The sequence below is a fragment of the Ahaetulla prasina genome, chromosome 5, assembly GCF_028640845.1.
Source record: "Ahaetulla prasina isolate Xishuangbanna chromosome 5, ASM2864084v1, whole genome shotgun sequence".
NCBI classification, from domain to species: Eukaryota; Metazoa; Chordata; class Lepidosauria; order Squamata; family Colubridae; genus Ahaetulla; species Ahaetulla prasina.
The window spans coordinates 86,540,439-86,552,311 of NC_080543.1; the positions used below are offsets into that span (position 1 = coordinate 86,540,439).

The 11,873-nt window shown below is 35.6% G+C and overlaps 1 protein-coding gene across 8 annotated transcripts in view; it reads left to right on the forward strand.

Moving 5' to 3' along the window:
- Positions 1–8,497, forward strand: part of ARHGAP6 (Rho GTPase activating protein 6) — a 296,071-nt gene extending 287,574 nt beyond the window's left edge. For 6 of the 8 annotated variants that reach the window (XM_058184503.1, XM_058184506.1, XM_058184505.1 and 3 more), the window contains 3 exons: positions 1,251–1,495; positions 4,209–4,289; positions 4,761–8,497. In XM_058184503.1, coding sequence (XP_058040486.1) covers positions 1,251–1,495; positions 4,209–4,289; positions 4,761–5,455 — 1,021 coding nt within the window. In that variant the 3' untranslated portion in view covers positions 5,456–8,497. The remainder of the gene's footprint in view (positions 1–1,250; positions 1,496–4,208; positions 4,290–4,760) is intronic. The other 2 variants (XM_058184504.1, XM_058184507.1) reach the window with 2 other exon arrangements.
- Positions 8,498–11,873: the final 3,376 nt, after the last annotated feature.

The window sequence follows — 11,873 nt, forward strand, 5'->3', positions numbered from 1 at the left end:
CAGTAATTGTGCTACTTGAAAATGATAGAATTGTCACTTTAGTTTTGTTCTCCTCTTAGATGCCTAATTAATATTGAAGTGCCCAGGAATCATTTTTATATGTTTTGATACTAGCATGTTTCCAGCTGTAACTACGAAGTCATGGGAAAGAATTTGTCTAAAAGATTAGAGAGACAATTTATTCATCATGAAAAGAAAATGACACTCATAGGACACATCTTTTTTTCTGTGTCATTCTGGAGAGACGACTACATATTCACTGGACTATTTTTCCTGATAAGCTGGAACCAAAAAATGAGATACACGTGTCTTGGGACCATCTTAATATTCTTGATAATGGATTTCAAATCTTGACATGAAAAACTGTAATTCTGCATTGAGAAGTGAGCACATGTCCACCAGTAATTGGTCACATAGCAAACTTCAGTTGCAACTTGTGAAATGGGCATAGTGTCTTTCTATGTAAACATTTATCTTGATCAAAACACTTTCTTGAATCTACTTTTGCTAATAATTTCACCACTTCACTGTTTTTCCTTTTAACTGGAAGATTATCTGAAACAGTACAACATTATATAACACTGCTTGCTACTAACAGTACAGTGCTGACTGCCTACTTCTAGAGTCTTCTTATCGTTTCTAATATGACTGGATTTGTCAGGAATTCATCGCTAACTCCATACTAATCTAAAATTAAACCATCATTTGAAAATGAAACCAAGGTTCTTGCTGTGAAGGATCTCTTGTTAAATCCTAAATAGAGCATGGAGTGGCCAGTTTAAATTCTCAATCAGGGAATATTTTTGAGAAAAAATTATAATGTTCAACATTTACTCAAGGTAAGGTATAATTTGAAAGCTTTTATAAAGTTTTATTTTATTAAAAGCAGTATTTAAAAAGAGGGTCCTTTGTTCTATAATTATTGTTTGTTGCAGTTACCTGTTTTCCATCTATTTCTTCAATTCATTACATTGTGCTCAATAATTACAAAACATTCCAGTGTTACATTCAGACTTACAATTTGTTCTTAAAGCTTTCTTTTTTTAATTAGAATCTTGGATATAATTGTCTTGGATATAATTTAACAGTAATTTCACCTATATTGTGTTGTATCCCATCTTATAATTGTTCGCTATTAAGGCAGTTACCTTCTGAAATTTTAGTTTTATTCTGTCCACATATTGTTCAGATACACTGTTCTTTACATGAACTAAGTTTTATTAACTCCTGTTTATGTTTCATTTTATCAGAAGCCCTGAAATGCTTCAGTCTGAAAGATCATTCTCCATAGAAGGTAGACATTCATCCATAGGCTCAAACCGAACCTCAAGTGGCGATATATCACCATATGACAACAACTCTCCAGTGCTGTCTGAAAGATCTGTTTTGGCAATGCAAGAAGATATATCCCTTACTTCTGATAAGTTACATAAAGTACCAGAACAGAGCACATTAGGTAGCAATTTTCAGCCAAAATCAAAACAGAATTCTTTTGGTATGATCAGCATATATCATAACTATGAGCATTCATTGGTTCTAATATCATTGTGAATAATCTTTTATAGTAAAATTATTTTTATTGTAAATATTGTTTTTCTTAGTGAATTGATTTCCTTAACAGAATAGAGTCAGACTGCTAAGGTTGGACAGATATAGTTTATCAATTTAAATTGCAGTTTCTAACAGCGAATTTCTGATTTTAATTTAAAGATTGTGTGAGAAAACATTTTTTGAAAATGTTTGATAAGATTTTAGAAATATCCAAACAATATCTGCATCCAGGTGAAAAGAGCCTTTATACCTAACTCAGTAATTTAGAAGTGCAGAGTTTGTATATCAATTCAGATGTACAAAGTCAACTCACCTGCGAATACAAAATTCATTCCATGGATTGTTAAACTAGAATTACAATGGCATAATTATGTCTGTGGTTAAGTCATAGTTTTAGTGTTCTACTATATGAACATCTCAATATTTAACCTGCATAATATCAGTGCAGAAATTCAAAACATTTAAAAAATGAAATCAATTCTAATTCTTTGCAAATATTTTGAATTAAAGGTATTGTACTATCTTGAATTTTATCTTTGAATTTTTGAAAATCACATCTTTTATTTTCCAACTGAGGAATGTTTGGGCCAGAAGCAATCACAGTATGAAAAAATTTGTGAACCTAAAGAAAATTATTTTGCTTAAAAGGGGGTCCCAATATTTCATGCTCCTTTGCATCTGAGAATTCATCTGAGAGTTTCAATGAGTCATTCACATGGGGATCTAGTGCTCATATTGTAAATAAATCCACTGAGGTAGCAAAAGTTCTTGACATTAAACTAAAACATTGTTTAGATCCTAGCTGTTGTTTCTGTTCTTAGGTTATGACCCATTAAGATTTTAGCTTGATATCAAAAGCTTTGGCTACCTCTGGCTGCCTTGTCTTCTTGTGGTGAAAGTAAATTGCAATTTTATTATATGCTGATGGATAAAAAGTGTTTCTGTCACAAATGTCAGTTGGACTGAAATGAGGGTTGCATGTCCTAGCCATTAATTGTTCTTAGGAAGTACTTGAAATTAGATATACTAAAACTAAGATCTTATTTTTGGCAAAATAACCCAGGGTCCCTAACCTGACTAATCGAAATCTTTAAACATTTGGATGTGGTTTTTAATAATTCTACCAAATACAGGTCACTCTAAAATTATATAATTCAAAATGCACAAAAATTAGTGGTCTCAATGCAATCCTTCTGCTTCACTAGATATATCGCTTCTTTACCCCTCTGGAAAGATTTAGTTTAAATTATTAGATACTATATTCCAGGTCTGACTAAAGTAGAAATGAGTGTGCGGATTTGTTTTAATCCTAATGGAAGAGAATACATGTAGCCCAGGGTTGAAGTACGGAATGTCTGTTGCTCCCTGACCCTGGTTGCCTGCCTATAGACTGAAAGAGTGGGCTGATGAAGGCTGCCTTCCTTCCCTCCCAGTGTAAGAACAGCAGAATAGTCAGTAAAGCTACAACCTTGAAACAAGTATGGAGGAGGAGACCCACATTTTCTCTGTAACCAGCAGCAAATAAAGAAAAGCAGCTGAATAAAAGAAGGCATTTTTTCCTTCAAAGGGAATGGATGGTTCAGAAGAACAAGAAATATAAGACACACAATAAAGCAAAACAGACAAACAAGCAAAAAACAATACCATAATCAAGGAATTACCATGGAGAAAGCCACATACTGATTAATACTGATTATGTTATCTAGTTGGATAGTGAAATAACTACAAGCAAACAACAAACTCAGGACACCAAGGACTCCCCATTTGTATTGATGCCTGGCTAAATTTGTTGGGGTTTTTTTACTTAGAGGGTCTAGGCAATTGACTCTTAGCAGATAATTATAAATTAATGAAGAAAAGGATAGCCCTGAAAAAAAGTACAAAATTTTGGACTCATAAGAGCAGCCAACCAGATAAAGGGAACATTTCCTGCATTCAAATGGTAAAGATTTGAAAACTCATTTGGAACAGTCCAACTTAATCAAAGTAGTCAGTCGGGTTTTTAGGTTACCAGTTTCTTTATTCTATTCAATTGTGTCCAGTGCTATGTACTCCAAATAGTACCAAAATCAGAATAGCTGTCCTCAAGAAAAAATACTTAAAATTCCTTAGGACTTAACTTTGTGCCTTTGTGTGAAAATGGAGATATTGAGTGCATATGTCATGTCCTTTTACATTGCACCTTCTATAAGGAAACAAGGGCTCCCTTTTATCCCTCAGACAGGTCTGATTTATGTTTTTATTTTGCTATATTTGAAATAATTATTTTAATTATTTGGTTAACTGACAGAATTCTGGTAGGGGACTGTAACAAAGAATACTACCAATGCTAGAGAATATATGTAAAATAGGATTGAACTGTTGGGCTCTTGGTGGTTCTCTCAATTTGATAGTTTCTATGGGGTGTCATTTCTTTCTTGATAATTCTTTAAAAATACGCTTAAGGAAGATATCCTCCCCCGCCAAGACTAGAAGTACGAGATGCTTCAGTCCCCTATATACTGATGATGTTACCTAGCATAGTACAGCTGCAGGAAAACAGCTAATTTCAGAGAACACTGAGAGACCAAAGATTATGGCTGCTGCTATTTTTTTCTAATTTATATCTCTGTTAAATATTAGGATCACCTGCATTTATATTCCTTCTAATCTTATAGATGTGTCAGACGACTATTTCAGCATCTGGGGCACCTGGCATTCAACTCTGAAAAGTGGTTCCAAGGGGCTGGGAATGACAGGTATACATATTGTTTCTGTTTTCATGCATCAAATAATTATCTGATTTGACTATTCATATATTAGCACTATTTCATTATAGTATTGTACTAGAAGAGGACTACTAATTCTCTTTTTCCAAAAGCCATCCATTTTATAAAGCATATGGTTCAGTAAACTATAGTTTACAACACTTTATACCACATTAGATATTTTTTGTTTTGTGTGTCACAGGAGTTTCCACAACAAACATTTTTTTTGCAAACTTTCAGATATTATGATATTCAATTCAAGGCACAACTATCCGTAGAATATTTTGCAATATAGAGCAGGACTATATGGAAATGTTGTGCCTGTATATGTGAGTAATCAATAGTAATTCTAGATATCATTCCGAAACCTGATGTAAGATCCCAATGCCCACGTCATTGTAGATTATCTCAAAAACAATGTATGATTTGCTTTATTATTGATAGTTCTCTGTGGTTTTTTAGGGTCATATGGAGACATCTATGAGAGCAGCTCCTTGCGGCCAGGGCAGTGTTCCCTTTCTCAAGGGAGCCTATCATTGTCTTCTCCTCAATGGCAGGAAAGCAATACAGAGCTAGACAATGAAAAACAAGTCATCCGGAGGAGTCAGACGACAACTGCCCTTCCTAGTTGCTGTTCGCATCCCCCTCTGTCTCAGGTGTACAGCACCCCACAGATTGAAGTAGGTAGAAAGAATTCCAGCCAGTCCAGTTCACCTGTAAAATATACAGAGAACTTGATGGAGTATGACTCAGATGCAGCTTGTCCACGTGCTACATTTAAGCCATCGTCTCTAAGGCAAGCTGAAGTAATTCGAAAAGACAGACCACCACCTCCTTACCCTGAAACAGCAAAACAGAGTAACTTATCATCCCTCCAGCCAGCAGTGTCTTCTACAGGGTATCCATTGTGGAAGCTTCAGAAGACAGACTTGTCTGGGGCCCAGGGAATGAGGATCATGACTCAGGTGCCTGAACAACCTATCCAGCATGAGGAGCAACAGAACCAGAATGAAAGAAAGTACTCATTCCCAGACAGTGAGCAGAACAGTAAAAATTTGTCAGAGACAGACTGGCATGGGTGGCAAAGCGATCGATGGCAAATTTGGGAGATTTTATCACCTGATAATCCAGATGCGCTCCCTGAAACTTTAGTATGAGTGAAGAAATCAGCAGGTCTTTTCCAAGTAGGGAAAACAGTGGACTGGATTTATACTGAATTGTTTTTTTAAAGATACATTTACTTTATGGAGTATTTTAAAATTAAATTTATTAAAATAATTTTAATAGCCGTGTAAAATTTAAGGCCATGTTTTTGGGGTTTTGTGAGAAATGTGAGATGGCAATTTCAGTCCAAATTACTCTGTGAAATATAAGCTGTGTACACAATAAAAATGACCCTCTTGGTGTTGCTAAGATACATTTATGTATCTGCAGCTCAAATGACTGTATATTATGCAGATGTTTTATGTACAATAGCATTGTGTTTATATGCAAAAAATAATCTTGAATGCTTTTTTGAAATTATATTTTAATCATGCACTACTATTAATATACAATATATTGATATCGTTGGAAATGCACAAACTGGTTTCTGTGCTTTTAATATGTTTGTGAAAGATATATATTTTCACTGACAAATAAGGTGGAATGAGAACATTAAAAGCCATATATTTTATAATAAGGAAGTTAAAGAATATCTAATGTACTATTTGCTTGCAAGGAAAAATTAACGAACATATATTTTTACTCTTTTAGATAGCAGTCCAATCACCTCTTCATAAATATGTCCATATTTACACCATATACAAAAAGATCCCAAAGATTCTTCTACCCACTCCACATTAGGCTTATAAAAATTTGGCATGGGTGAGGAAGTACAGGAGAGGGTGTTTATGAAGTTATGTAAAGACTATGTGACAAGAGTCTTTTGAATTTTCAATATTTCTGGATAAATATGAACTAAAATGTGTTCTGCTCTCACAAGTCCTAAAACTAGATAAAAAGAACCCAAATAAATAAATAAGCCAAAAATCCTAATCCTTATATTAAGGAAAATTATCCAAAGGTATATATTTATGTATTGTAAAACTAAGTGAACCTTTGTGTTTCAATAACTTGGATGCCCTAAATATGAAATATTTAGTTGTTAATAGCAACTAAATATTTCCAATAACTATTGATCCTGCACATTGGCTTGGAGGAATTCTAGCTCATTCCTTCTTAGAGAATACCTTTAGCTCAAGGATGGTAAGCTTCTTTGCATAAATAGTCCAGTCATGTTCTTCCACAACTCTTCCATAGAATTACAGTCAGGAATTTGACTTAGCCATTCCAGTCTTTAACTTTCTTTTTTAACCATTCTTTGTTTTGTACAACTTGAGTATTTGCGGTCATTATCTTGTTGCATGACCCATTTTTTCTGAGCTTCAGTTCATGGACTATCCTGCTATTTTCCTGAAGAATTTGCTGGTAAAATTCAGAATTCCATCAGTGATGGTATACTATCTTGGTCCATAAGGTACAAAGGAGGCTCAAATATATGATACTGCCACTACCATGATTTACAAATAAGTTTCTTACATTACAACAATAACAATAGTATTTGCCAAACATAATGCTTTTTAATCAAGCCCAAAAGTTCTATTTTGGTCTCACCGTTCCATAAAACATTCTTTCAATAGCCTTCTAGCTTATCTACCCTGTTTCCCCCAAAATAAGACATCCCTTGATAATAAGCCCAATCACGCTTTTGAGCATGGGGCAATAAGGCCAAGCACTTATTTCAGGGTTCAAAAAAATATAAAACAGGGTCTTATTTTTGGGAAAACACGGTATGTGTTTTTTGCAAATTTTAGATAGCAATTGTACTTAGACCAGGAGTGTCAAACTCAAGGCCTGCGGGCCAGATCCAGTCTGTGGGGTGTTTAGATCTGGCCCACAGGGCCACCTGGAAACAGCGAAGGACCAGCCTGTGGTACCTCTGCCAGCAAAAACAAAGCTTGGGAGGGCCATGCACAGCCTGCCTGGGCTCCATTTTCAGCTACGACAGCCTCCTGCAGCCTTCTGCCAGCGAAAACGGAGGTCGGGGAGGCTGACCTCCGTTTTCACTGGCAGAGGGCTGCAGGAGGCCATCACGGTTGAAAACAGCCTTGACAAGTAATGTTGAGTTGGCCACGCCCACCCTAGCCACGCCCCCATCCCTCCGAAGTCAAACACAACCCTGATGCAGCCCTCAATGAAATTGAATTTGATACCCCTGACTTAGACTTATATACTGTTTCTCTGCTCTCTCTAAGTAGTTTACAGAGTCAGGATATTGCCCCCAATAATCTGGGTCCTCATCTTACCGACCTCAGAAGGATGGAAGGTTGAGTCAACCCTGAGCTGGTGAGAATCAAACTGCCAAACTAGTCAGCCGGCAGTCAGCAGAAGGAGCCTGCAGTACTGCATTTTAACCACTGCACCATCACGGCTTGATGAGATGAGCAGCAATGTCAGCTTCATTTTTTATTTCTCTCCCTTGTATGAGTCATGAAAACTTACCCATAACTTCTACATACCCATAATCATGTACTTTAAATAAGGAAGGACCTCCCACACTCACACTTGATTATCATCTCATGGATTGAAACACTTGATTCTTAATTTCCCCTTCAAATGAACATATAATCCTAAAGGTTCATATACATGTTTTGAATCATTCTCCAATAAACAAATGAACAAGTATAATGCTTTGACTCATTAATTTAATTGTATTCTTTTACCTACAGTAGTTTTAGGACTTTTGTGGAAAACAGATAATGTTTTAGGACATATCTATGCAGAAATATTAAAAATTCAGAAGCGTTCACAAACTTTTAAGCACCACTGTACTGTTTTATTTTATTTTATTTTATTCATGGGACCTGGAATTCTGACAATTAACTGAAATATTTTCCTTTTTAAAGCAACACAGTTTTCAGTATTCACAATTCCTAAAATATTGACAGAATTCCACAAGATGATTCCAGTGCAATGTTGTATTTGTTAAATGTTAATATTCTGTGGTTTTAAAAGTTTTATTATCATTCAGCATGGGAGAGGTCCATCTATTACATTCTTTTATTATAAAAATGCTTTCCGTAAATTTCAGTGGAATTTTATCTAGTGGTGTCTTTTAAGTTATATCTTGTGCAATAGAATAAAAGTCTTGCAGAAAACTTTGTTTCTATTTATTGAGTAAACATTTTGGGCATATAATCCATGAAAAGTAAGTACTGTAAACAGTAGTGCATAATTGCTATTTGAAGGGTCGAGGTAATTGAAAGCTTTCACTTAACGAACCATTTCAATGGAAACACCATGTGTAGGTGTTTCCATGTGAAGAACAGAATAAAGAACTGGCATGCTTCATTCTAGTTACTAAATGGGCATGAATTGATCTCTATTGGGCTCTTGCTTTCTGTTTCCAAAACAATAAAGTTATAAATAAACTAAAGTTATAGAATAATTACATACGTCCTTAATGCATCATCACACCTCAAAAATTTGCTGTGCATGGCTGTAATTAAACTCTTCAGAGATAAGGTTGAGAATTACCTATTTTGTGAAGTATAGATTTGCAGCTCTCTCAATGTGACTGAAATGTGTCCAGTCAACAAATTCCTAGCTGCTGTTTCACATGCCCAGATGTGCCTGCAATTCTTTATTAAAACTAGAAAAAGGCCTGAGTTTAAACCTAAATCTGTTCCTGACATTTGAGATCACATAGCCTTTTGGAAAATCCTTTAGATTTGGCTCATATAATAACTTTATGCCATTATGGTCAATTGAAATAGAATCTAAATTAAGACTGAACTTTCCATACAATATCTGTCTTGGATATAAAATAGCTCAGTCAGAAAGAAAGCATCAGATTACAGGTAATGCTTGTTAACAACAGCTTGTTCAATGACAAGTGACAATGGTGATAACATGACAATGGTGATGAGAAAGGAGATTTATAATCAATTTATGAATCTGCAGCTATCACAGCATCCCACACTCATGATTACAATTTGAATACTTGACAATCAGTGCATTTATGATGGTTGCAGCATCTTTCACATGATCACCATTTATGTCCTTCACATGGCTGTGATTTGCAATTTCTTGCCAGCTTCCCCATTGACTTTGCTTGGCTCCCAACAAACAAAGTCAATGTGGAAGCTGGCAGGAAAAAACAAGTCACAGCTACAGGTATGTGACATTGTATTTAATAACTGCAATTGGAAGTGACATAAGTGGGGCATGGTTGTGTGATGTTTCACTTTTTAACTACATTGCTTAGCAGTGGAGTTGCCAGTCCCAATTTGATTAGTAAGGAAGACTACCTGTATTGACCTAGATTTACAAAAGGATCTAAACTTTGTTCCACAAATACTACAGGAATGCAAGGGAGAGCAATTCACAGGAACCATTTTTTTATCTGACACAAAAGAGTTTTGTTTTCTTTCAGGCTTTATAGAAAGTGAATTCCACAGCCTTCAAGACAAGGTCATTTAAATTTAAATTCTTTAGAAATAATCAAATTCACAGTACTTTATTTGCTGCTTTCATATAAATGAAGATCTAATTATACTTCTTTTAACTCCAGCATATACACTTGAACTTATTTCAAAGATGACTTCCAGAAGCTATATTTCAGTCAATTGCCATTGTTGCTTGTTGTAAAATGGATGAGTCACTCCTGTTTAAAATTTAAGGGCACAGGTAGAATTTTATTTTTTTCTTATGGTTTTGGAATTTAATAAAGTTTACTGGCAGCAAATAATTTTATATTTATTATTTATGCTTGTCTCTTTACAGCTATCACTTCGGTAATCAAAAGCTTTTAACCCTTTACTGTACCAATATTTAGTAATAGTTATTTGTTTTGATAATTCTTGAATTAGCCTTGGGTATTTTTAGTGGTTTTCATATTTTTACAGTGTTTTATGTTTTACTTAATTATTGTAAAAATGTACTCATAATAAGAAAATATTCTGACTGAAATCCAAACTTTTTGTTGCAAAAACTTGACACTTATTTTCATCTTTCTAAATATTTTTATTTATTTATTAAGTTTTTTTGCCGCCCATCTCACATGAGGTGACTCTGGGTGGCTTATAATGTTTATTGTTTTAATTTCAGAGATGGAATTAAGAGGCCAAGAATCTGTTTTCAAAGTATCTGACTTAAAATAGATTGCTAAGAAAGGCTCTGTTTTTTCCCTTCATTTAATGATTTCCTGCTATACTATAGATGTTATACAGCAGCACTGAGCGTAAGGATTGATTGTCTTCAACCAATCAGCAGATTACAGGTAGTCCTCACTTAGTGACAGCTCCTTCGGTGACATAAATTAAAACAGTGCTGAGCAACTTTGTTATAGAGATATCCTTAAGGCTTATGTACTTGTGTTTCAGGTTGAAATGTTCTCTCTTTGCAAATCAACAATATTTTGCATAAAATGATTTTCTATTTCAGGCATAGATAACCTTTTGTTTTGATTCAGTAATACAAAAAAACCATTAAAGATACCTGCTAGATTCAAAACAGAAAACATTTTTAAAACTCATTTTTCCCCAAAACGTTTCTTCCCATTTTTTTATGATGGCCTTTCTTACCAAAATTATATGCATCAGCTGTTAAGTCTCATGAGAGGGAAGGCTACTACCCTATTTCCCCCAAAATCATCCCCTGATAATAAGCCCAATTGGGCTTTTGAGCACATAGCAATAAGGCCAAGCACTTATTTCAGGGTTCAAAAAAATATAAGACAGGGTCTTATTTTGGGGGAAACAGTATGCATCTACTCATCATCCAAACTGAATAGTTTTTTTATAATGGCAAGAGTAATGGAATGCATTAGTCTATAATGGGTGTCAAACTCAAGGCCCATGGGCTGGATCCAGCCTGTTGGGTGCTTAGATCTGGTGCATGGGGCCAGCCTGGAAATATCAAAGACTGGCCCGTGGTCTGTTTTCCAAAAATGCCCCCCATGGCTTGTTTTCAGCTGGTAGAGTGCTGCAGGAGGCTGTGGAGGCTGAAAAGGGGCTGCAGGGGGGGTGCATTTTGGTCAGCAGAGTGCTAAAGAAGGCAGTGGAGGCCAAAAACACACTGCGGGGGGGACATGTGCTCCCCCCTGTGCCCCATTTTGGCTGGCAGAGGCACCACAGGCCAGTCCTTTGATATTTCCAGCCAGACCCATGGGTTGGAGGCAGAGTGCTGCAGGAGGCAGAGACATCCTGCGGCCCATTTTTGCTGGCAGAGTGCTTCAGGTGGCAGCACCTTCTTCACCTTCTATTAAGTAGTATCTACCAATTACAACTAGGTACCCTCCAATGTCTGGATGGCTGCTGTTCAGAAGAGCCAAAAACATCTGGCTCTTCACCCAGGTCTTTGATGAGAGAGAGTGAGCCCCCTCGTATCATTGAGTTTGTTATCTTTTATCTTAATCTTTTACCTGGGATTGATTTAATTGTAATTTATTTTTATTTTTGTGAGTCACCCAGGGTCATTGAGAATTGGATAGTATATCAATTTTATAAATTATTACTAATATTAAGTCTCCTC